This window comes from Lonchura striata, chromosome 17 (genome assembly GCF_046129695.1).
Source record: "Lonchura striata isolate bLonStr1 chromosome 17, bLonStr1.mat, whole genome shotgun sequence".
Lineage (NCBI taxonomy): Eukaryota > Metazoa > Chordata > Aves > Passeriformes > Estrildidae > Lonchura > Lonchura striata.
In genome coordinates, this window is record NC_134619.1 from 12,296,431 (window position 1) to 12,322,528 (window position 26,098).

At 48.4% G+C, this 26,098-nt stretch overlaps 1 protein-coding gene across 1 annotated transcript in view; it reads left to right on the top strand.

Moving 5' to 3' along the window:
• Nucleotides 1-26,098, top strand: part of TOX2 (TOX high mobility group box family member 2) — a 161,142-nt gene that overhangs the window by 84,304 nt on the left and 50,740 nt on the right. The window contains exon 3 of the mRNA XM_021546355.2: nucleotides 8,586-8,831. Within this exon, the coding sequence (XP_021402030.2) occupies nucleotides 8,586-8,831 (246 nt within the window). The remainder of the gene's footprint in view (nucleotides 1-8,585; nucleotides 8,832-26,098) is intronic.

The window sequence follows — 26,098 nt, forward strand, 5'->3', positions numbered from 1 at the left end:
CCTGTGGCTTCAGTGCCACGAGATGAGCAGAAAACCAATCTGGTTTCTGTGCTGGAGAAACATATCAAAATCCCCTTATTGCAAATAGGATTGTACCTGTGTGAGTAATGGGTGTAATGGGAGAGGAGACCAAAAGCTTTTGAGGAAATATGGGCAGCTGATCCTCAGGAAGCTTCGATTTTACCTTTTTCCTTGTGTTTGGACTCTTTCTGTAGCTCAAGGCGTTCTCTCAGCCTGGTGATCCTTGCAGTTGCTGTGACCAGTGGCATGTGGTGAATCTTTGAGACGCTGTAGGGAATAAGGGATGTGTCTGTATGGCAAACCCATCCGTGTGCCTCTCTGTCTCCTGACTCCATCTGACATATCATCCAGCTTTGGATAAATCAAGATACCCCCAAAACCACCTGGCTGCTTGTCTGCAGCTCCTCCCCTGTGTGGTGCTGCTGGGAGAGTGCTCTCCCTGGGTCCTGCTGGGATTGGTTGGGGGATTGCCATCACAGCTCGTGGGATGGTGTGGGCACCCCATAACCTCTGTGTGTTCCTTGTGCACATCAGGAACCCAAGCTGTAGCACCTCTCAGCCTCACAAATATCAATGTTTTCCTCACTTTGCAGACTTGCCAGGCTGGTTTGGGTCTCTTTAGACACATCTCATCTCTAAAGTGTCAGGAGTGTCACTGAGCTTTTGCACTAGCTTCAGAAAAAACCCAGTTAGATGAGGGATGGCACAGAGTCCATGGTGGTTTGTGTCATCTGGATAGATTGCAGCAGCCTCCCTATTTCCTTGTACCTTCCCAAGAACAAATGTTCTCTCTCAGGCTCGCATTTACTGTTGAATGCTTTTTGACAGGGCAAATATTTACCTGCAATAATACTACAAATCTTTATCCTCACTGTGAAGAAAATTTCTCTGAATCAGTGCTTGGCTGCAACTCCTGGATCCTCACGGATAATCACACAGAACGTGACTCAGTGGAGAATTGGGGTCACTGGATATTTGCCACGCTGCCAAGGAGGAGAATGATTTCCCAGGTCCTTGGTCAAGCCATGTCCTGTGTGATTTATGCCAGCATGCAGTGCAGAGATGGTGCTGCTTGGCTGTGGGGTGTTTTGTAAAGGAGGACAGTGCTTTCCTGCCCTTCCAGGAGGGGAAAGGCAAGGAAGAAGGTCAAGATGTCATGTATAGACATGCTCAGCACTTGTCCCTCCCTCCTGAGTCACCTATATGAGGATCTGCAGTGTATTATAGAACATTGCTTTGGCTGGGTCACAGCTGGTCCCTAAGAGCTCTGTGACATTCAGACATCTGGATGTCCCTTGGTCCATCTCCTCCTTGCTGCAGTGCTGGGAATGCTCCCCCAGGCTCAGGGGGTTCTGTTATGGGATGGATGGTGGGAGCTTCCTGGGGCTTGGCTTCATTTGCCGTCCAAGAGGAGGTGCAGCCCAGGAGCAAAAGGTGAAGCAGCAGCAACATCAGGGGTGGTTTTGGCCATGGCAGAGGGTGAGCAGGGTCGCTGTGCCCATCAGGCCATAACCCCCAGATGTGCTCTGTGTTTGCAGCAGAGGAGCCACCTGCCATGGACAGACACGTCCCCAAAGCTGCCCTGCACCTGAGAGCCCCCTCCTGCAGCTCCTGGGTGTTGGGGATGCTTCCTGTCCATCTCTGCCCCCTTCTCCTGAAAAGAATCAGGAATACAGCAAGTCTGGGAGATCTCAGCACCTTGTCCCTGTGCTGGGGAGCAGTGTTGGCAGGAGACCACACTGGGGTGGCTCCAAGACCTGCAGGTGCTTTGGCAGCTCAGCAGTGGCGCCTGGCTGCTCTTGTAAGGGGTTCAGGAATTCTGCCTTTTCTCTCCAGTAATTCCAAATATCATGTCCCCAACCCTGTGCTGTGAGCTGGGAGGGAGCAGCCAGTTCTGACTCTTGGTCCTGGACATGGCCTGAGTGTCATTTTGCCAGGAACCAGAGCCTCTCTCCCCAGTACAATCCTCCCACACCACCTCCCCTCCAGTCCTCCGTCTTCTGACCCTGAATCTGCTGTTGGATGGTGTCAGAATCTGAGGTATTGATGATTCTGAGATTGTACAAAGTCTCTGTCTTTCTGCCCCACTGCCAAAGCAGAAGCCATAATTGGTCTGTGCTGGTTTCCAGGTTGTTTATTCTGTTTATCTCTCACATGTTCTGCTGCCCTGCCCAGCTCTGTCCTGCAGGGCAGCGTGTGGGGCTCTGCCCTCAGTGGGATGTTACAAACATTAAATACCAGAAACTCCCTGGGCTGGATTTACAATAACGTGCCAATATCTGTCACCTACGTTGGACAGTGTGTCCCCAGCCTGAACCAACAGAAAAATGCCAACACCACAGTGAAACATGGAGGGCATGAAGAAGGAGAAAAAGGACAAGGCACACCCAATTTCCTCCATCTTGTCCCCTTTGAACCCCTCATCTAGAATCCTAAAATTCTACTTTTGCACCCATGCTACACTAATTATTACTTCTCTCAAACACTCAGAGTTGGTAATTCATGCTGTAAGATTGAAAACTCTTTTCCATGGACAGAGATCACAGCCAGTGTCTCTGGGGGCTCTGTCCAGGGGGTTCCTGACCCCTGCCAGGGTCCCAGACCTGCCAGGGCAGCCAGAGGGAAGCCCTGGATTCCCACAGGATGGAAATGGTGCAGGGATCCCTGCTCAGACTTGGATTTCAAAAATTGTTTTAAAATACAGCTTTGCTGCTGTTGGAGGTTGGTTGTACCTGGTGTGATGCCATCCTGTGCAAGCATGGGGCAGAACCAGGTTTATGAGGTGCTGAGGCCCTGGCACAGGTGCCCAGAGCAGCTGTGGCTGCCCCTGGATCCCTGGCAGTGCCAAGGCCAGGCTGGATGGGCCTGGAGCAACCTGAGATGGTGGAAGGTGTCCCTGCCATGGCAGGAGGTTTGGAATGAGATGATCCTTCAGATCTTTTCCCAGACTATTTTATGATTCTGCGATAACCCTGGGGCCATGCCTAGGGCAGTTTGATCCCATACAACCCCTACAGCTGGTGCAGAGGGATAGCTGTGGGGCTGAGGGCAAGGGGGGCACTCAGAAGAGGGGCACTGTCCCCTCTGTGACAGGGCCTGGCTCCATCCTGTGTCCCCAGCCCACTGCAGGGCTTCCCTGCTCCAAGCAGCGCCCGGCATCTGCCCGGCAGCACCAGCCACGAGAGGGTTTGCAAGAAGAGGCTTGTTGTTTCAGCTGATTTCAGTGTTTTAATTTGAAGAGGAATAATGTGTAATCACAACAACTGTCATCTGTTTGACAGTGGAAAATCCTCGATCCTTTTTTTGTGCACAGTAAATGGGCAGCCATTCAGCAGCAGGAGCTGCTCCACGCTCGGAGTCCTGGTGGGATGAATGGCTTCAGACCAGCCCGCTAATCTAATTTGTAATGTATCCTTAGAACGTATAATTGGCTGTTTAATTTCATTCAAATTAACATAAGAATAGGAAATATAATCTGCCACAGAGCCCACATGGCGGTGGAGAGGAGCTGGGTGTTGCTGCAGAGGGGCTGAGGGGACGGCTCTGTGCACACCCTGTGAGACCCCTCCTTGTGGGGACAGAGCTGTCACTGTGGACACGTCAACATGCACTGGGTGTGACAGTAAATCACACAATAAATCACCCTTTTCCCAGCCTTCTGAGTGTCTGTGTGCCTCATCTCCTTTCCTTATCTCTCTGACCACCTATTTGCAGCACACACAGAGGCAGTGAGGGCAGCCTGCTCGGGGAAGCGCGGTAGCGACAGGGTGTGAAAGCTGGCAGGCGCCGAGGCTGATTATGTTGATTGGATATTGTCTAATCTGATTTTGATTGTGTACAGCTTTGATTGTAATTTTGATACGTCTGCAAAATGCTGTAGCTATTCGGAAAGCTTTGTGATTTAAACAGGTCTTTTTTTTTTCTTTTCTTTTCTCTCTTTTTTTTTTCCCCCTGGGTTGAATAGAACAGAGCCAGAAATGTGCCTGGGGTAAGCAAGGTGCTGGGGCTTTGGCACCCTGCACAAAACCACCTCAAAGCCCTTGGGTGAGCTGCTCTGCAGCAACACGGGACTCAAGAGTTTTGAAGAGAGCTTTAGGAAACTTTGAGTGGGTTTTACATAATTTAGTTAAGTACGGCAAAGCCACTTGCTTATATACCTGATACCAAAATAAACCAGTTGGAGGAACAAGTTTGCTGTGAGATGATTTATTCAAATCCCTTTCTGTAAAGCATGGAGAGAAATCTTCTTAAATAACTGGGAAAGAATCATTGTACCTCGAGGAGCGTAACCCAAATGGAAACCTCGCTACGAGACGTATTAAATGGGATCTCTCTGTCTGCCTTGAGTACATCCCCTCAGCCCACTCCCTTCCCTGTATCACAACAATGACAGACAGAAGCTGCCTGGAAAAAGAGCTGGGCTCGAATTTCCCCTGAACACGAACAGTGGGTACAGAGCTGTCAGGGCCCAGGCTCTCTCCTGCGTTCCTGTCATGCTCCTGTTTCCCTACAGCCAGTGGGAATCTCAGGCAAATGTAAAGGTTTGAGTCAGATATGCAGAACCTGCTCTTGAATCACAGAATCATCAAATGGTTTAGGTTGGAAGGGACCTTGAAGCTCATCATTGCAATTCCCTGCCATGGGCACCATCCCAGGTAGATCCAAGCCTTGTCCAGCCTGGCCTTGGACACTTACAGGGATCCAGGGATGTGGGAATCCAGGGCTTCCCTCTGGCTGCCCTGGCAGGTCTGGGACCCTGGCAGGGGTCAGGAACCCCCTGGACAGAGCCCCCAGGGACACTGTCTGTGATCTCTGTCCATGGAAAAGAGTTTTCAATCTTACAGCATGAATTACAAGCTCTGAGTGTTTGAGAGAAGTAATAATTAAGTGTGGCACGGGTGCAAAAGTAAAATTTTAGGATTCTAGATGAGGGGTTCAAAGGGGACAAGCTGGAGGAAATTGGGTGTGTCTTGTCCTTTTTCTCCTCCTTCATGCCCTCCATGTCTCACTGTGGTGTTGGCATTTTTCTGTTGGTTCAGGCTGGGGACACACTGTCCAACGTAGGTGACAGATATTGGCACGTTCTTGTAAATGCAGCCCAGGGAGTTTCTGGTATTTAATGTTTGTCACATCCCACTGAGGGCAGAGCCCCACACGCTGCCCTGCAGGACAGAGCTGGGCAGGGCAGCAGAAGATGTGAGAGATAAACAGAATAAACAACCTTGAAACCAGCACAGACCAATGATGGCTTCTGCTTTGGCAGTGGGGCAGAAAGACAGAGACTTTCTGCAATCTCGGAATCATCAATACCTCAGATTCCAACACAGGGGCAACCACAGCTACTCTGGGCACCCTGTGACAGGGCTTCTGTACCCTCACAGGGAAGGATTTCTTCCAAATATCCCATCTAACCCTGCCCTCTTTCAGTGTGAAGCCACTGCCCCTTTTTCCCATCCCTCCAGCTCTTGGAGCTCCTTTAGGCACTGAAGGGGCTCTAAGCTCTCCTGGAGCCTTCTCCAGGCTGAAAACCCCAACTCTCCCAGCCTGGCTCCAGAGCAGAGAGGCTCCAGCCCTTGGAGCATCTCTGTGGCCTCCTCTGGAGCTCCAACAATTCCATGTCCTTCTCCCGTGTGAGCCCCTGTTAGTCTCAGATTCAGTCAAAGAGAGAAACGGAAAATTTCTAACCAGGCAGGAGCCTGAGAAACTGTTGAGAAGGAATATAAATAAGGTTCTTTATCTCTCTTGTTGTTCACATTGTTTCTAGTTAGGCTTTGCTACTGTACGTCACTCACTGCACACCAATGGGGTGAGATGTTTTCACTTCAGGACCAATAGAACTGGCCTGGATGAAGCTTGTGTAAAGAGCGATGCATTTTGAAATAAATCAGAGTTCTATTCTCTCGTCTTCTGACTCAGTCTCTTCATTCCCGTCCTGCCTCAAGCCCCCAGAGCTGCAGGCACCCCACAGGCAGGGTGAGCAGAGAGGGGAGCAGAGGCAGGGTCCCCTCACTGCCCTGCTGCCCACGAGTGGGGTGAGCCTGGCACACGGGGGGTTCTGGCTGCCAGGGCACAGGGCTGGTTCCTGTCCAACCTTTCCTCCACCAGAATCCCCAAGTCCTTCTCTCACAGGGCTCTTCTCAATGTTGACCTCTCCTGCTCTGTACTCCTGCCTGGATCACCCCGGCACAGGAGCAGCTCCTTGACCTTGTTGAACCTCATTAAGTTCTGTGGCCACACTTGTCCAGCTTGTCCCCCTGGATGACATTCTGTCCTGCTTTTTTTGTTCCTTTCTGCAGTGGGGTGAGGGAAGATGAGAGGTGTGGGCTCATCCTAGCAGAGGATGAACCTCTTCCAGCCCCAGCTGTGGGGTGAGGCAGGAGTGCCCCCCTGCTCTGACACCCCACAGAGCCCTGGCTCTCCCTGGCAGTGCCCTTTCACCAATCCACAGATCCCTCCTTGCTTCCTGCTGCCTCTCCCGCTGACTTCTGCGCTCCAGTTAAACACAGGTTTTATTTTATTTTATTAAGGACTTTGTCCCCACAGTCTGTGGTGATGAAGAGCACGAATACAGGGGTGAGCTCTGGGACAACGGATTATTAAAGCCTACAGTGCTTAACTGTTTTTTTTAACATCTGGGGTTTTGCTCTTAAATGAAGTATTAAGTCCAAATCCAACCATGAAACTAGGTGATCTGGGAAATTTAGCTTTAGCATGTGTGTAATGCTATAGCTAATCAGAATTTCATATGCTATAATAACATATGAAACAGTAGATGTTTAGAATAAGCCTCCTCTGCCAGAGACTCATTATATTCTGTGTTGGTAATTAATAATTTTGGATAGATTCACACGTTACGGAGAAAAAATGGTTTTGTCTGAAGTGAAAATGATTGCACAGGTGCAACAACATTTTTATATAAATGGGAATGCTTAGAAGTAAACAAGCCATGAGAAAACATGGGGAGCAGACAGAGTTCCAACATCTCTGCATGTTTGTGCAAGGGAGTGTTAGTAGGGAGGTGAGAGAATGCTTTTCCAGATGCAATTTGGGAGGGAATATAATGAAGAACAAATCTCCATGTGTAGTGGAGTCATGCAGGCTTTCTTTAAAGGGTTTTTAAAGAATGACAGCTGTGTTTCCAAATCCCCCTTCCTGGTTGTAGCTTCTGTGCTGGAGTTTTTGAGGATTCTGAGGGAGTTAGGATGAGAGAGAATGGCTTTAACCTGACAGAGGGCAGGATTAGACTAGATATTGGGGAAAAATGCTTGTGGCTGCCCCTGGATCCCTGGAAGTGTCCAAGGCCAGGCTGGACAGGGCTTGGAGCAACCTGGGCTAGTGGAAAATGTCCCTGCCCACAACAGGGCTGGGACTGCATGGGCTTTAACATCCCTTGTGACCCAAACTTCCATAATTCTGTGAATTTTGATCCCAAGTAATTGTTATTTCTACAGCTCTAGTTCTAACAAAAGCTCTTAAAAGTACCAGCTGTAGGTTGAGAGCTGAGCTGGGTGCCCAGAGAGAGACTTTGACCTAGGCAGGCAGCAGCTGGTCAGGAGGCAGCTGTGCCCTTCCATGGCTGTGGTCCAGGTGTGGGAGTTCCTGCTGAGGTTTTTGGGACTCAGAGATGAGCAGGGATGCAGTGAGGGAGTGGGGAGCAAGGGGGTACCTCAGGGGGCTCCGTGGTGTGTTCCTGATAGATGGTGCAGTGCTGCCACACCCACACCCTGGCTCCTATCTCTTTACAACCTGGTGTGCAGGACTGGAGGTGCCTTTTTTATCACAACAAACCCATCTCCACTGGAATCTGTATTTCTTAGAGAAATAGTCTTTTTTTCTTTGCTGGAGCAGCAAGGCAGTGATGATTTGCAGAATAAGGGCTTTAGAATTAAAATCTGTAAAGCAGGTATGTTTTATTCCAGCTGGGACAGTTGGGGGATATTTCCACCAAAGACATGGAGGGTATTTCCACCAAAATTCTGTGTGCCTGGTGAGACAGATTTCAGGTTTAAATACACATTGATCCCCCAAGCCCACACCTCCCTGCCTGCTCATTCCCTGTCCAGAGGCTTTGGTGGTGCCACACCTTCTGGTGGTCCTGGGTGGGTGTCTTTGATGAAGTAACATCATCTTCCTCGATGCTCTCTGCTTGACTGTTTCTTCTGGGCAGGTGCAGTGGAGGTTTGGCTTTCTCTCAGGTCAGTTTGTGCTGGCCAAAACCAGGAGCCTGGTTCTTGCTGGCTCCTTAAGCAAAAGGTTCTGCTTTATGGGTTTCAACAATACCCAAGTCTTGCTTTACTGAGTTTTCTTATCTTTACGGCCTTTACCCAGCAACTAAATTCTTATGTGTTCTGTTACAAGTTGTCTCTACCTAGCAAGTTACATTCGCCTAACAAACTGTGTTCTGCACTTTTGCAAATTTGTTAAATACATCTGTTAAATATATCTCTGTTATTCCAATATATTTCTGTTTTCCTCCACCCGCCTAAGTACATGATATGCTTCTAAAATTCTCAATTTTCCTACATACCAGTGACACGTTGCACAATGTCTCTTTGGTGTTTCAGACGTACAACAGTCAGAACGAGAACAACGAGGACTACGAGATCCCTCCCATAACGCCTCCCAACCTCCCCGACCCGTCCCTCCTGCACTTGGTGGACCATGAAACTGGATACCACTCGCTGTGCCACGGCCTCCCTCCAAACAGCCTGATCCCAGCCTATCCCTACCAGAACATGGACCTGCCGGCCATCATGGTGTCCAACATGCTGAGTCAGGATGGGCACCTCCTCTCCAGCCAGCTGCCCACGGTCAGTGCCTTTCCCTCTCGCTGCCTTTCATCCAAAGCACTCTGTGCTGCCCGTGGGTGAGCTGAGCAGAGCAGGGTGTGGGTGATGGGCTCTCTGCCGTGAGGGGTGGGATGGGCTGGGGTGTGCTGGCAGAGAGTGTGCTCACCGTGCTCATGGTGGCACTTTCATGATTTGTTTGGTGTCCTCCTGAGCCTCATTAACTGCCGAAGACCACCTCTAGGTCAGGGGTGGCTCTGTGTGGTGGAAAAGTCTCTCCTCCAGCCCGAGCTTCCAAAGAAAGGCTCAGCAGTCTCTGTTGTTCAATCTCAAGGCAGGTTATTGCAAGTTATCGAAAAGATTTTCTTCTGGGGCTGCTGTGGTTTGCTCACAGCTCAGGCAGAGGCACACACACACCCTCAGTGATCCTCTCTGTCCCCTGACTTCTTCTTCTCTCCTGCTGCTGTCTTTTATATGGTACATTACGTGGTACATGGTTACAGTTTTTCCCAATGCCTATTACCTATATTAAATGGTGCTTTTCTATCTTTTATATGGTACATTACGTGTGACATGGTTACAGTTTTTCCCCAATGCCTATTACCTATATTAAATGGTGCTTTTCTACTCTAAACCAATCTGTGAGTGCCAACATCACCAAGAACATGGAGGTAAGGAAGGAGAAAGAGGGAGGACAGGGCAGGCCCAAATCCCTCCATCTTAAAACTTCTGACCCCCATGTACAAAACCAAAACCCCCCTGTACAGCACTCAAAAATTCTTCCCTTTACTTTGTGACTACTACTATAATATCTAAACTTTTGTGACTTCTTGTTCTTCCTGCAAGGTTGGTAAATCATTCCATGGCTCAAATCCAAAATCACAGCTGTTTCCAGCTGCCTGCCAGGGTCTCAAATGCTTCTGACCTGGACCTGGAACATCCAGAAATGTCTGAGGGACATTTTGAGTTCAGACAATTAACCACTCAGGATTGGGGCAAAGGGCTTTTCCCCTCTGTGTGTGAAACATCCTCCTGTTGCCCTTTCCCTCAGTTTGGAAATGAAGCTCGAGATAATTCTAGTAAGGAGGTAATATTTTGGGGTTGGGCTCTTTCTCCAGGCAGCACTGACAGAAGCAGAGCACACAGCCTCGAGCTGCAGCAAGGGAAATTCAGGTTGGATATTAGGAAAGAGTTTTTCACAGAAAGAGTGATAAAGTTCTGGGATGGCTGCTGGGGAGGTGGTGCAGTCCCCATCCCTGGGTGTGTTTAACAAAGCCTGGATGTGGCACCAGGTGCCAGGGCTCAGCTGAGGTGTTGGGCTGGGTTGGACTCGATGACCTTAAAGGTCTCTTCCAACCTGGTCATTCTGTGAATTCTGTGGATATAAAAGTAGATTTTTATTTTAAGGATTTCAGGGGCAGTTATGGAAAGATGTCCACAAAAGCCCACCCCACTGTAACAGGGGTGAGTACATTTTTATAGGTATTAGGAAATTAGCATCATTGATAAAAAGCACCAGTTAGGAGCACATGTGGTGATGCAATTCCCCCCCAGTCAAGTGTCTTCTCTGGAGTCCCCCTGGGCACTGGCTGTTCCCTGTCCATAAATGGATCTCCAAGAGTTGTTCATGGCCTTGGTTCCCAGGAAGAACCAAGACAGCTCTGTGGTTCTGTACCCCTGGGGCTTGGAGCTCTGGATTTTGTTTGGTTTTCTTTCTAGGAAAAGGCAATGGAAAATTACTGGGAAAATTAATCACTAATACAATCGGCTACACAGCTACAAATACATGTGTGAAGAGTACAGAGAACATACAAAAGAAAAAAAGGCAAAACCAAAAGATCATCACTGCCTGAACCAAGCAAATGCGCCCCATCCCCCGTGGCAAGGTGGCCAGCCAAAGCCCCAGCATCCCGTGTCCTTCCTCTTCCTCCCTGTCACCCGTGTCCCACCGCCAGCGTGGCAGCAGCAGGAGGAGCACGGATGCTCCCCGAAGGGAAAGCTCTCCTATTGATTTCAGGGGGAACAGGATCCCTCCTCGCTCTCACAAACTCCAACTGCTCACGCCGTGGGAAGGGGATACCTTGCAAAGTTTCAAATGACTCGTGCAGGGATAAGCAAGGCAGGGATAATGAAGTAAAGTGAAGCTCTGGGAAGAAATTCCAGGGCTAATTAAGCTTACAGTGCTTCTGCATCAGCAGCACCGAGGAAAGGTTGTGACTTGATTTTGACAGTGATATTGAATTAATACTGCTGCTGTTTAATACCATGTTCCTCTCCAGCAGCTTCAGCCCCGTGGTTGGTTTTTGACGTTGTTTCTCTCTAAGATCATTGATTTTGAATGACATTGATATCAAACAGAGTTAATTTTACTTAAAGAGCGTGGCTGGGAGCCTGGCCCTGCCTAGCTGGGGAAAGCTTGGTGTTGATTGCTTCAATAGATAAGGGTATGAAAGGTAGTGATATTTAAATATTTAAATGGGATATTATCTCTTAGTCTAGGAAAATCCCAAGGCTTTCTGAAGTCCTGATGAGTCTCTGAGTTTCATTGTTAGTGTGTTTAAGAGAAATATCATGTTCTGCCCATCAATATTGAACAGAGGCATATTTCTATGGAATTAAATATTACTAAGGGCTCTGTGTTACCTTTTAGGTTCTTAGATGATTAAAACATTCATTTCTGAGACAGAAAGAGTCAATTTCAGATGAAATATTTTTCCCTGGTTTAATTTAAAGCACAGCCCCTTTGCCTGACCCCTATTTTCATAACAGGATAATTTTATCCCATGTAGATTGTCTCATTTTTGAGAGAGGTGATATTGCACTTATAAATCACTTTCTAAAATACCTAAAGAAAAAAAGAAGAGGGGGATTTATTAAGCAGCTTCTCTGTGTCTGAAATAATTTATTTTGGAGTAGTCCTTGGGAAATGTTCTCTTTCTTACTTTATGGTACTGTTTTACAAATGCAGCTCGGTGACAATAAATCAGGGCTGAGCCACAGAAGATAAGAAGGGGACTTAGTGGGCTGTAAATGTAGAATAGAGAGATTAAGATTTGTTTGCCCCTTACCATAAAAATAAAAAAAAAAATTCCAGTGAGCCCTGAATTTCCCAGCTGAGAGTGAACTGAAACTGCTCAATTTTGGAAACCCTCAGAGCTGTGATACATCTCCAGAGGTGCCAGCAGCAAAGGCATCAGGGAGGGAGCTGTGCTGCAGTTTCAGGTCAGAATTAAATCGTGCCTTACCCTCCCATCACAGCCTTTTTTCCACTGAAGGGCACCACCTTCTGTCCCTTCTGGTGGGGAATCAGGTCTCCCTTGGCTGCAGCACCAGCCCACGCTGGCAGCGCTGGTCCCAGAGCACACCTACAGCTCCTGTGGGTGCTGAGGGGAGCAGCATGTGCATAGCAGGGCACAGAAGGATCCTGGAGAGAAAATACACTTTAAGCTCACCTGGTTAATACCTAATAGCATCTTCCAGTGCCTACAGGGGCTCCAGGAGAGCTGGAGAGCAACTGGGGACAAGGGATGGAGGGACAGGACACAGGGAATGGCTCCCACTGCCACAGGGCAGGGATGGATGGGATTTTGGGCAGGAATTGTTCCCTGTGAGGGTGGGCAGGTCCTGGCACAGGTGCCAGAGCAGCTGTGGCTGCCCCTGGATCCCTGGCAGTGCCCAAGGCCAGGCTGGATGGGGCTTGGAGCAGCCTGGGACAGTGGGAGGTGTCCCTGCCATGGCAGGGGATTGGAAAGAGATGATCTTTAAGGTCCCTTCCAACGCAGACCATTCTGGACCTTGTTTGCCAGCACTTCCAGAAAGAGAGGGATCCTTCCACCCAGGCAGTGATGGGAGGCCAGGCTGGGAGTGAGCCTGGCCTGCTCAGGGCTCTGAGGAGGTGGCTCAGCATGCCGAGCGTTTGGGTTCGTTCCAGGACCAGCGCTGCTGATGCAAATGCTGGAGCTGGAGCCTCTCTCCTCCCTGCTGCTCTCTGCTGCAGCTCACACAGGTTTTTGCATGCACAGCTATTTCCTGCCTCGGTTGCCATGTCTGTATGTTTGAATACAATGAGAAACAACAAGCAATTCATGGTAAAACGTTTAGACATCGGTCAGACTTTTGCTCTGAAAATGTAACTAGAGCCTTAGGATTTTTTTAAGTCAAAAAGTAAAAAAAATGGACAAATCTCTAACTGCTGATAAGACGTGAGCCAGGACTCACCAAGAGCCATAGGATTGGTATTTTTTTCCTGAGACCTCAGAAGCAAATAAAGAAAATCCAGCTGCAGGTTGCTGTCCCCTGGGTGAGTCCCTGTCCTGGGATGTCCTACATTACCCTCAGACTGCATTAAACCTCCCAGTGCCTCTCCAGGGATACCCTACTGCTCCCACTGTGCAGGTGGCCAACCCCAAGGGAGTTTGATCAGCACAGAAATTCCCGTGGCAGGACGGGAGCTGGGGACTGAGGGAGGAATTGCTGTGTGCCAGCCCCTGCTGCTGGCTCCAGCTCACCCATGGGCTGTCAGATGGAGACCCTGGTTTGATTAAAGCAGCTGTGCCCTGATGGGGAAACCCCAAATGCAGCATCCCTCTGTAGGCTCATCCCTTCAGCAGCACCACCCAGAGCACCCTCCACACCACGCTTGCATCTGCCCGTGGACCAGCTCCACATTTCCATGTCATGGCTCTTCACTGCTGTTTCTGTCACTTCATTTCCCCCTTTTTTCCCCCCCACCCGTGAGTTTTTAGAAGTTAAGGGAGTTTTCCATGCCTGGATGGGGTGCAGGGAGCTGCAGAGCAGGGAAGCAGGGATGGATGGACAAGAGTAGGCAAAAACATGGCACAGGATTGATGTGTGAAGAACTGCTGGAAGGGGTGGGGGAGGGCTGGGGAGGAGGCAGAGCTAGTTCATTTGGGGAAGGTTTGTTACTTTTTTTTCTGTTGATGACAAGAAACAAATAGAAAATTCTTACTGCAGTGAATTTTTCTTTTCTAGTGATCTCTCTTTTCCTGTGGGAAAAAAGGAAGGGAAGAGAAGGGAAAGAGGAGGAATGGCAGGAGAGATGTGACTGTCACTGAGAAATGGGAGTAATTAAGGAAAAGTAATCAAAGAGGAAAAAACACATTTTCCTCAGGAAGAGAACAACTTTGCTCACTGTGAACATCCCAGCAGCAGCTGAGCCTTCCAGAGTTCCACAGGGAGTCCTGCTGGGCTGGGCTCACACTGGGGCTGGGATCTGGGGCTGTGGGCAAAGCAGGGGAGGGGGCAGAGATGTGCTGTGGATCAGTGGGGAGGTGGGTGAGCACTGGGTTAAGGAGCTGCTGGGAATAAATGAGATTTCAGAGTGGATTTGGCAGAACATTTTTGACAGAAACAAAGGGCGATCAAGGTCAGAGCGCAGGAATCTCCAACGCAGCACAAACGTATTTCCATAAATATTGGATAGCAGCCGAGGGGGCTGGGGGTGCCTCTGCTTATCAGGTGGGACAGTGCTGGGGTGGGGGGAGCCAGGAGCCCCTGACTGGAGAACAGCACTGCCCAGAGCCCTCCAGCACTGCTCCAGGACCCAAAACTCTGCTCCTGGCCACCGGATGCATCTACACGCTCCAAAAAAGCAGCCACCCTGGTTCCTCCTGCTCTGCCCTGGCCAGGGGCAGTGTGGGCGCAGCCATGCATTTCTGCATGTGGGAAGCATCCTTTGGGGCATGGGGGAAGCATCCTTTGGGCATGTGGCTGCTCCTGTGGGCCAGCATGAGTTTTGTAGGTGTATAGAGCTGGTTGGAGAGCCTGACACCTCTCCCTGTGTCTGCCTCTTCCCATTGCTTCTCACGATGAGTTATTTTTGTGACCCCTCTAAAAGCACTAACATTTCCTTCAGCCCACTGGGGTGCCTCTTTATGCTCACAGCAAGCTGGTTGCAAGGGCTGAAAGGCTTCAGCCACAACCTGAAAGGTTTAGTTTCAGTTTGTTGAGTGGAATGGAATTATTTGAAAAATATTGAAAATCCTCCGAGGCAAAGAGGAGCATCCATGGTGTAAAATGTCACATTTCCAGTGAGCTGTGGAACCTGTTTAGGTAGAGGTGAGAGAGTAAAATGGTAAATGGGGGTGAGTTGTAGAAGAAAGGTGAGTGCCACCCTGAAATTCCAGAAGTTTTCAGTTGGCTTTGAACAGCTGCTTCCCAACACAACGGGGCTTTGGTGTGGAACAGAGGGAAGAGCAACAAAATAAACCAGCAGGAACTCAGCTGCCTGTGTCCCACGTGAGAAATGGAAAGGAAAAGTAGCCTTTTCCCAGAGCTGGGATGTCCATTCCTGGGATGCTGTAGGCTCCAAGGACATGTTTGGTGCTCGCCAGGCCTCAAGTGAGGTTGTCCTGCAGGAAAATTGCAAGGCCAGAACCCAGATTGCTCCAAACCCCATCCAGCCTGGCCTGGGCACTTCAACCACAGCTGCTCTGGGCAACTCAGGTAAAAACCTGAGTTTTTATTCAGGTAAAAACCTGAGTTTTTACCACCCTCACTATAAAAAACTCATTATGTCAATTAAATATTGTCACAAAAACCAAGTAAGCTGTGCCAGTGTTTCCTCCAGGCTGCTGGAAATCCACAATCCCAGCAGGCAGAGTGGTTTACATGCTGTGGGCAAATACTTCCAATGCATCAATATTTCAACAATTTTGAGTTACTGCCTGCTAAAATAAGTTATTTAAAATAATCCACATGCCAGTGCAGTGTACAGGCAGCATTGCCCTTCAAAGCAAGTTCCTGCTCTTCAGAAGAGCCTTTATAAATAAACAAACCAACAAGAGCATTGCTCGGGTCACCAGCAGCAAAAACTTCCCTGAGTTCCAAATTTTCAGTCCTGGATAAGTTTTCACTGGCAATTTTGTGTTGTGAGCTTTAAGGTTTTGACTAATTTAGCTTTCTGCTTATTAATGGTTCAATATTTAAAAACTAAACTCCCAAACATGAGGTGGAAAACAGTAATAACAGAACCCTGAATGAAGGGTTATTTGTATTAAGCAGAGCCCTGTTTGCAATTCCCTGCTAGTGTTTTTCTCAGAGGCAATAAATGAAAGAAATATGTCTTTTTAAATTTTATAAAACTCAGAAAAATGGTTTTAAACAGCTTTTCTTCACCTTCTATAATTATTTATTTTCAAACAGTCCTTCAGGGTAATGTTCCGTTTTCTTATTTCACACTCCTTTTTCTCATAAATGAACCATCACTTCAATAAATCATTATGAAAACAGAGACTAACACAAACCCTGAAAGGTTGAAAGATTTATGTAACACATTTATGTTTTCCATTTTCTCATTCTGGTACTCCACTGCTAAAGCTAAGCTAATAAAAGCTGCTATTAATATTTCTTGTTGCCTGGCAACCACTGAGAGGGAGTAATAGCTTTAGCTAGAAAAATAGATGACCGATAAGGAAAAATTCAATTCTTTTATTATCTCAAGGGAAAATGGGCTTTTACTGGAACATTATGATGTACGAGTGTGAAGTTGAATACAAAGGGTATTTTTTCAGTTGTTTTTCTATTTTTAATGAACATTATTTTACCTTCACAAACTCATTTAAGGCATTTGCCCCACCTACTTGCAAGCTTAATTTAGCAACACCCACACACACTTCTGGCTCTAAGTATCTGTTGGCATTTTCCCTTGGAAGCCCCTTCCCTCCTTGCCTCCCCCTGAGCTGGAGAGCCTGCTCATGAAATTTTACTCCAGGTCGGAACCTGGGAGACAAGATCCCAAATCAAAGAGTGAATTGTTCTTGTGAGCGTTCAGATTTGCTTTCTCAGAGGAAGGGGCTTGTGTGGAGAGGTGTTTCTGAAGCTGGAGGTGTCGTGGCTGGGCTGTCTGTGCTCAGGGAGAGCAGGAGCTGCTGCTGGGGGTGCCAGGGCAGAGCTGCTGCCTGTGGGCATGGATCCCTCTGGCAATACAGGGCTGGGGATGAGCAGACCACAAACAGCCCTGGCAGAAGGACTTGGGGGTGCTGGAGGGTGAGAGCCGGACGTGTGTGTGTGCTCAGAAACCCCCCAAGCCCTGGGCTGGTCCCCCAGTGTGAGTGGGCAGCAGGGCAGGGGGGGTTCTACACCTCTGCCCCACTCAGGTGAGACCCCACCTGCAGAGCTGTCCCAGCCCTGGGGCCAGCACAGGGAGGAGCTGGAGCTGCTGGAGACAGTCCAGAGGAGACCACAGAGATGCTCCAAGGGCTGGAGCCCCTCTGCTCTGGAGCCAGGCTGGGAGAGCTGGGGAAAAGAAGGATCCAAAAGGCTTCAGAGCCCCTTCCCCTATAAAAATGCAGGGATAGACTTTTTATCAGGACTTGTAGCAATAGGAAAAGTGGGAAAAATTTCAAACTGAGAGTTGGTTTAAATTAGATATAAGGAAGAAGTTTTTTGCAGTGAGGGTGGGCAGGCCCTGGCACAGGTGCCCAGAGCAGCTGGGGCTGCCCCTGGATCCCTGGCAGTGCCCAAGGCCAGGCTGGACAGGGCTGGGAGCAGCCTGAGATAGTGGAAGGTGTCCCTGCCCATGACAGGGGGTTGGACTAGATGATCTTTAAAGGCCCATTCCAACCCAAACAATTCTATAATTCTATGAATACAGATCCTGTCCTATGGGGAAGGTCCCCTCTGAATTTCTCAGTCATCCTGGACAGCAGCAGAAGCTGCCTGTGGAGCAGCAGCCCCTCTGCTCACATGGCTGAGGCAGCTTCTGCGTGGTCCCTGGCCAAGTGCTGCTGGGAGAGAAGTGGGGCGATGGGGGTCACTCTCAGGACCCGGCTTTGTGAGTGCCCAGGGAACAGCAGAGTTTGTGAGGACTGGGCTGTGCTGAGGGCAGTGAACACGAGGAGCCTGCATGGTTGTGTGGTTGGTCTTTATGTTCACCCATGGCTATCCCATTTCTGAGATCTGAGTAACCAGGGTGTCATGATACACTTTTCACACAAGGGAACTGTTGTGACAGCTGAGAAGCAAAGCAGATGTGGGCTTTGCTTGGTAATGAAAGAATTTCTCCCTGAACAAGGGAAAGAAAGAAGACAAGGTGTCACTTGAACTTGCAGAGGGTGACTGTCACCTGCCAGGGGGAGAATCTCACATGGGAATCTGCCTTTTTCCCTGGAAACCCCTCTAGCCACCTCCCTGCAGGAGAACTCCTCAGCAGGAGATCCATTCATCGTGCCTGCAGGAAGGGCCCTGTGATGTCTTGTGCAGGCTGCCCTAGAACAGAGGCCAGAGAGAGCTAAAGAATAAAGTAAATATTTATTAAAAGGCCTCAATGGATCCACCTTGGGCAGCACCAGAGCCTAGCCAGGGCTGCACCCGAGATGACCCAAAATGGTCCCAAAATGGACATCCAGTCACGGGATCTCTCACTGGGATCAGTTCTGCTCCATTGGCACCTTGGAGTTCATTGTCCCATTCCAGCTTCAGCCCAGGCAGTCCCCTCCTGCTTGTTTTTCTCTCTCCAGCCCACAGTGTTTGTGCTCCTGGGCTGAGATTTGGATCATTTGTCCTTGGTGCCCAGCTAGAGAAGGAATTGTTTTGTCTCCCTGCTCTGTGCAGAGAGCTCAGCATCCCCTCATATGAAACTCAGAATTACACACAGAATCTGAAAAATATAAAAGCTAAAACCTGAGGCATCACCTGTACAGTGAACCAACGTGTGTGTGTGTAAGCCTGGCTGCAGACTTGTCTCTGCTGCCTGTGCCCCCCTTGCTTTTAGGTAGCAAACTGGGTCCTTATCTCCCTGCACTCATCTCTTGGCCAGAAAGGTCCCATCCCGAGGTGCACCTGCTGCTCTCAATGAACCAGCAGCTCTTCTTCACTGCTTGTACTCCGACTTTTAGTTATTCCATGAAAATTCATCCTCCTGAACTTTCCTTTCCTCTCCATGAGTTGGTCACTCCGTCTCTCTGATAAGGGGACAGTCCCAGCAGGGGAAGTCCCCTTATCAGCCATACAGTCCTCAGGGAGGGCACAGCCAGATCCCGAGTGGGACAGTCCCTCTTGCTCCTTCAGTACCTTCCACAGGTGCCATTAATTGCTGGTGACACAATCTACTTTGCTTCTATGCTTAAACCTGCGCGGAAGCAAACTCGCGTGGAGCTCTGATGAGCGCGGTTTGCGTGAGGCCAGGGAGCAGGAGCAGGAGGAGGAGGAGGAGGAGGAGGAGGAGGAGGAGGAGGAGGAGGAGAAGGAGGAGGAGGAGGCTCGCTGTGAGCAGCGCCTGTGTATCAGCGGTGTAATTAAAATATCAATTACGCCGTGTTGACAGTGCGCCAAAGAACTGCCTCTCGTGTGTGCACTAAACTTAATCACTCCAAGGGCTCCTCACAAAACCTGACGCAATCGTGGTGCCAAACACAACATGAACCCGGCCTTGCTAAAGCACGGCTGAGATATTACTCTGTGTAATGGTGCCGTGCTCCAGAGCTGGTATCATGTTCTGGAAATTATCTTTTAATGTACAATTTGTATTGCTGAGAAATGTCACTTACTTTGCAGAACGTCTCACCGGCATAAAACCTAAGATTTATTCCTGTCATTTTTTTGTCTCCTCTGCCATGTTGATAATAAGAAGTCTATTTTATGTGCGTAATGCCTTTGTCAGTTTTGAAATTTGGGGTTTCATAAAAGACAGTGGTATAAATAAAACATCATATAAATTAAAAATACAGTGGAAAATAAAATTTCTGAATTACGGGAGCAGATGTGATGAATGCAGCGTGAAGGAGGTTTTCAGAACAATATCAAATAACTCCAGTAAATATGTTCAAGGAATGGGATGGATCTTTTTTAAGATCTGAATCTGATCTCAGATGTTTCTCTCTAGTGCACAGACATGCAGGTAGATAGATGCCTGTTCTTAGCTCAGTTTTAATCCTTTAGGTTTAGGCCATGTCCACCATTGGGGTGAAATTTTTTTCAACCTTAGCAAAAAATCCCACTTCAGCAATTTTCCTGGGTGAGGTTAAAAATCCATTTTGCCTCCACCAAAAAATCCTGCAAATGAGAACGTGCAACATGCTTTGCAAAAATGAACTAGAGATTTCGAAGAGAGTTTCTCTGGAGTCTGGGATGTGGCTTTAGGGAAAGAGTGTCCCCGCATGAGCAATTCCTCATTTCCTGGTGAAGGATTTGTCAACTCAGCCCCAGGAGCTGCAGTTGGTGCCTGGATGGGCTTTTCCCCAGCCATTTGAGCTCTGGTGTACTGTGGGACCATCTCTATATCATAATTTGTAAAAACACAGGAAATTATGTCAAAAGTAGGCATGAGGAAAGATAAATAAACTGAAAGATAAATAATGGTCAGAAAGTGTTGGGATTACCCTTGTTCATGCTAACTAATTTGGGACATTGTGGAATGTCTTGACTTTAGTTGCAGCATGAGTTAAATTATGCCACATCATGTCTGCTTAAAGACTGGCTGTCTTTGATGTAATAGTTTTAGGTGTGTTTGAACCTCAGGGATCCCAATCCCTTTGGTAACAGTAGGTAAAGTGAACAATGATGTGTTTCCAGAGTCTCTGCTTACCAGGACATGGGTTTCAGCAGTAGCCATGGGCCAGAATTGCAAAAGGTTCATGTGAGAGCTGCAGGCAGGATCTTCCTCCTTCCTTCAAGTGTTGGACATGGCTTGGAGCAACCTGGTCTGCTGGAAAGCATCCCTGCCCATGTCAGGAGAGTGAAACTAGATGAACTTTAAGGTCCTTTCCAGCCCCAACCATTCTGTGATTCCTTTGCCTCTTGCTGAATGTACTCAGCCCTCTCTCAGCTGATCAACCAGAAGCTGCTTCACCCTCCCCAAAATGCTGCCTTTGTGCCTTATTTTGGACATGTGACCAATGGCACAGGTCATCTGAGGACTTGTTTTTGTTTGGGTCACACAAAGGAAACCAGAGGCATTTCCAGGCAGGAATAATCCCCAAGGCACATGTCCCTGCACCTTCTCCTTCCTCCCATTGCTGCTCCCTGACTGTGCCAACAAAGCTGAGCTTTCATTGCCACCTCTGGGCTGACAGCTGGGGCCTCATGTGAGGAAGGTGATTTTGCCAAGGAGATAGAGCTCCCTGCATCCTCCTGGAGTTTGCACCATCTGCCCACCTTGTTTGCTGTCCCTTCTGCCCCATGCTTCTCCCCTCTTTTCTCATTCCCATGGGAATAATGAGATGTGGTGTCTGTGAGTCAGATGCAAAGAGCCTCCAAAAGACAAGTGAAGGGTTTTAATTTTCATCATAACCTCTGCCACACCATCAAGTGTTCACGTTCCCATGTGTGTTCACACCCCACATCATAATGTGACATAAAATCTTCTTTGAAGTGCATCAGGCAGCTGTAAACAGAACAATTTTTTGCCACTTTTTAACCAGCATCACTCTGATACAAGAAAAACCAAAGTAGTGTGTCTGGCAACTCTTTGCCATCCGTTTTGTGCAATTTGATCAATGTTGCAGCCCATATTTAATTGCCCTTATCCCTTAGATCAATCATATTAATCTCATAGCTGTCACTGACCTCCCATTTGCATGTTAGCAGGGTGCATTAACCTGCTCCAGCAGTCACTCACTGCCCCACGCAAGGAAGGGCTGTGGAACTTTGAGGTTCATTCCCAGCCATGCACCTGCCTGCCTTCCATTGCTTTTCCAGAAGTTTCAGCCCCAAATGGCCTTGCAGTGACTGGTGCTGGTTCCATTCCTGTCCCCCCCGGGGCAGGAGAGCACAAAAGGATGGAAATTTCCATGGCTTTTGTTTCAGCTGTAGAAGTTATGATGACTGTTCACTGCTGTAGGTGTGTGCACGTTGAGTGAGTCTCTTTGTATTATTTCAATGGGAGCTGTTTTTAGAGGCAAATAACAGAAAGTGCTTACAATAAAAATAATGGGCTGTAACAGGCTTTGTTATGCAATGAGGAGATCAAAGAGCCACATCAGCCACTCGGCTGAGCACCAGAGTGACAGGAGGAATGGTCCCTAATTGGTAGGTAAGATTTCCTCAGCTGGTAAATAGAAATGGCAATCCCAGCCCTTTCAGAGGAGTTTTCCCCTGCCAGTGGCCTCGGTGGGGCTTGCTGTGAGTGTGAGTGATGGTGCAGAGCGAGGGAGAACACAAGCAGCAATCCCGAGGCAGAGTTGCCTTTCTTCAATAAACACTCCTCATCTCTACCTGCCCTTTGGGTGTGAATATGGCAAGGTCCAGCTGCCAAATTTGGACCCCACCCTAGCAGACTGAAAGCTCTGAATGTGGGAAGCACACCCTGGGAAAAGCTCTGGCAGCCCCTGCTTCTGAGTGGTAGAGGCTGAACCACTTCACATCCCCGTAGCCCTGAGAAATCAAAGTTATCATTTAAATGAAGAGTGCTACTTGAGTCCTGCCTCTGTGAAGAGGTGTGGGATGCAATGTCAAGAGAAATTATAATGATTGCTACAGACGCAGCTTGTCAAAGGAAGAGAAAAATATTTCTGCATCTGATGCATGGCAGCGAGCCAGTTGGTAATGTTATATGTCCGAGTGTTCCACTCGGGCTCTGCTGGCTGGAAAACATTCCTTAATGCTCTGCCTGGCTGTTCCATTTGTCTCCCAGCTCTGCAGAATCCCGTTAGGAACCTTCAGTTTACACCGTGGCAATTGTTTGGTCTCTGCTGAGGGCGGCGTGGGGAGGGAGCCGGGTATTGCTGCAATCCTTCACCAGCCTCAGCAATTGCCAGCTGCATTTCTCACTTATCCCTGCTGCTCTGGGCATTCCTTACCAGGGATCCAGGTGTCCTGGAACCTGCAGCAGGCAGCTGTGGGACACCAGGGTGCTGTTGGAGGGAGTGGGATCTGCTCCCTTTTCCCGGCGTCGGCCCCGATGTCTTTTTGTCCGAAGGCTGGGTATCAAATTGGAGTCAAAGAAACCACAGGTGGGTTGTAGTGGCCAACATGGGTACTCCTGTCCCAGCAGGACTGTCCCACCATGTGCTGGACATGGTTCCCCACCGTGGACACCTGTCTGGTCCCTGTGGAAATGGGCAGCAGGGCAAGTGGAGCTGATGGAAGTGGAAGTGGCAAACTGGGAGGAACATTCCCTCTCCTTATGCTCCTCCCGAGGCAGAGATGGATGAAATCAGGGCAGTTTGAGGTGTTGCCACAAAAAAAGGGATAGCAAAGTGTCAGGGAGTGGCTGCCCTGAACCAGGACATTTTACTGCAGAGGAGAAGAGTTTTTTGCCAATCTCTTCCATTCTTGATGTTATTTGCAAACACTAAAAAAAGCAGTGATTAAAGACTTGTGTACTTTATGATTTTTGGGGGTCTCTCAAGGTTTCATCATTGCCCTGGATGCTCTGTTGTTTATGCTTTTGCATTAACAATGCTGAATGTAGGCAGTGAGGGATAAAATTGGAGAATGACACAAAGAAATTGGACATATTTGGGACAGAAGAAAGGAAATTCACAGAGATGTAAGCATAGGAGAGAAATGGACTGCAAGATTGCAAAGGCAGTTTGTTCAGCATTGATAAATATGGAATTAATGCATGTTGAGGAGAAAAATATTCACTACTCATAAAGCTTGCAGTGCTCTAGACTGACTGCTAGAAAGCACCTCAAAAAACCTTGTGCAGGGATAGAGGACAAGAGAAATTCGTGGAGGAGAGTGGTTTGGAGAGTTGTACACTCTGTACTGTGTTGGTCATCCCCTCTCAGGCAAGAGGGAGAAAAAAGAAGCTCAAAGAATAGAAACAGAAATTATTATGGGTATGGAAAGATCCTCTGCGATGGCAGATGCTCAGTTTAAGAGGGAGGCAAATAAAGTAATTGAAAGCATAAAAGTTCATGGTATACATAAGTGAAAGCAGCTACATCAGGAAACTTCATGGGAATTGAGATTTGGAATTTCACAGCAATAAAAGGGAATACTTTTGTCCATACAGGCAAGGATAAACACTGTGACTTGTTGAGAGTAAGGGTGAAAATGAAAATGCCAAAAAGATATTGTGAAAATTCTTATGGATCTACCAAAAACATGGGGAATTGCTCCAGTAGATGTTAAAATGTGTGTTGGTGGAGAGTAGTAAATCCTGAGCTGATTTCTGGCTGGAATTAATCTGAAGCTGGGAGCACCAGGTCCCATCTCACCTGCATTGTGGCTCATTCCAGGGAAGGTGTGGTGGAATGGGACCATCTCTGCTTTGAGCTCCTGGGAGCACCTTACCTGTGCTGGTTTTGCCATAGAATATTGTTAAAAACCAGTGACTGAATCAACTCCGGCTCCACTGTTACACAGAACCCTGGATCCTCTTCTTCTTGACAGAGTAGGGGCAGAGATTTGGGCACATTCCCAAATTAAACCTCACAGTATTAATAAATCCTTATTACTCAAAATATTTTTAATACATCTCATCAACATCACCTTCTCTAACGTAGAGAGAAAGTCTGTCTCAATACATTTTTTCCAATTCCCACTGCTACCAACCCCTTGGGATAGAGCAGCCTTCCTGAACCACCTCTTTGAAGGTGCACTTTCCACTTGGGCCTGGCTTACACTGATGCCTCAGGTTTTAGCTTTTATATTTTTCAGATTCTGTGCTGCTTTAGTCTGTGGGTCTGGGCTTCATATTATGGGATGGTGAGCTCTCTGCACAGAGCAGGGAGACAAAACAATTCCTTCTCCAGCTGGGCACCAAGGACAAATGATCCAAATCTCAGCCCAGGAGCACAAACACCGTGGGCTGGAGAGAGAAAAACAAGCAGGATGGGACTGCCTGGGCTGGAGCTGGAATGGGACAATGAACTCCAAGGTGCCAATGGAGCAGAACTGGTCAAAGTGAGAGACCCTGTGACTGGATGTCCATTTTGTGACCATTTTGGGTCATGTGGGGTGCAGCCCTGGCTGGGCTCTTGTGCTGCCCAAGGTGGATCCATGGAGGCCTCCTAATAAATCCCTGCTTTATTCTTTAGCTCTGCCCAGTCTGTTCTAGCTCAGCCCTCACAAGGCATCAGCACATGCAGGGCTGGCCTCTGGAAGAGCCCAGCTCTAGTTGTTAGCACAGATTTTGTGCTCTTGGTGCAAACCTCCATCTGCCACTGCCAACCCACCCAACCACAGGGGGTTTCTGCCTGGTGCTGGAGACAATCCCTCACACAGCTCCAAGTTTCACGCTGGTTGGGATTTTTCAAGGCACATTTCCAGTTCTAAATCAGTTCTCTGTGTCTGTCCTAGAGACTCTCAGATTAATTCAGCCTGTGTTTTTTAGCAGCAGTCTATGGGCAGTTGGCATTAATCTGGGGAAGGAGGAGGCATGTTTACCTGCAGAAAAATCACTTCCCTTGCAAAATGAGTCCTGTCAACTTTCATGTTCCTGTTGAGCTGAACCAGCAACATCCAGTTCTGGTGAGAGAAGAAAATGGGATAGCTGGGACACAGTCCCTGCCCAGCTGTCCCCCACACTACCCAAAGCTGGGATCAGTAACTGAAGCTGAGCTTTTGCAGTGATTTCCATGTCTTGGCACCTCGATGAGGTGGAAGGTGCCTGCCCCCTCACCCAGCTTGGTGAGGCAGGGGCAGGTCACTGCTCAGCCTCCACCGCCAGCTGAGGCCAGCTTGCTTGGTAGTGTTGGCTGATTCTCTCCTTTGGGAAATCTGCTCCTTTTTAAGCTCATATCTCATGGGTGGGATTCTTGGGGTTGTCCTGTGCAGTGCCAGGAGTTGGACTTCAGTGATCCTTGTGGCTCCCTTCCTGCTCAGGATATTTTGTGATAGGATTTGTGGCTACCACAGCCTCACTCCCCTTACAACTGCCCCATAAGAAAATACATTTGGGGTTGTTTTTTCTCTAACAGAGCTGAGGGTACAATTAGGCCCCTGTGTGGGATGTGGGAGGTGAAAGGTCCAGAACTAAACCACATTGTGGAGATCAGAGCTTCTGTGGACATTGAGCAAATAGTTGCTGGTGACAGAACCATCTCCATGGCTCAAGAAGTTACTCCAGGACTTTCCTGGGGTGTCTTAGATGCCAGGTAGCTGTTAGTGAAGAAGAAGGTTAATTTTAAGGCCTCTACACTGCAGACTGAAGGATGGAAAGATCTGTGCTTATGGATCCTCCTATTGCCTCCATCCCATCAGCTCACCGAGAGGACACAGCACTTCTTGCTCAACTTTGTCATCCTCAGGGGGTTCATTTCTTCTTCATCATCTGCTTATTCCACCAGAATTTCAGCCTCCTCAGGGAGGCCAGGAGATGCTCTACAGCATCTGCAGAGAATCTGAGAGTTGTCCTAAGAATTAAACCCAAACAGCAGAGA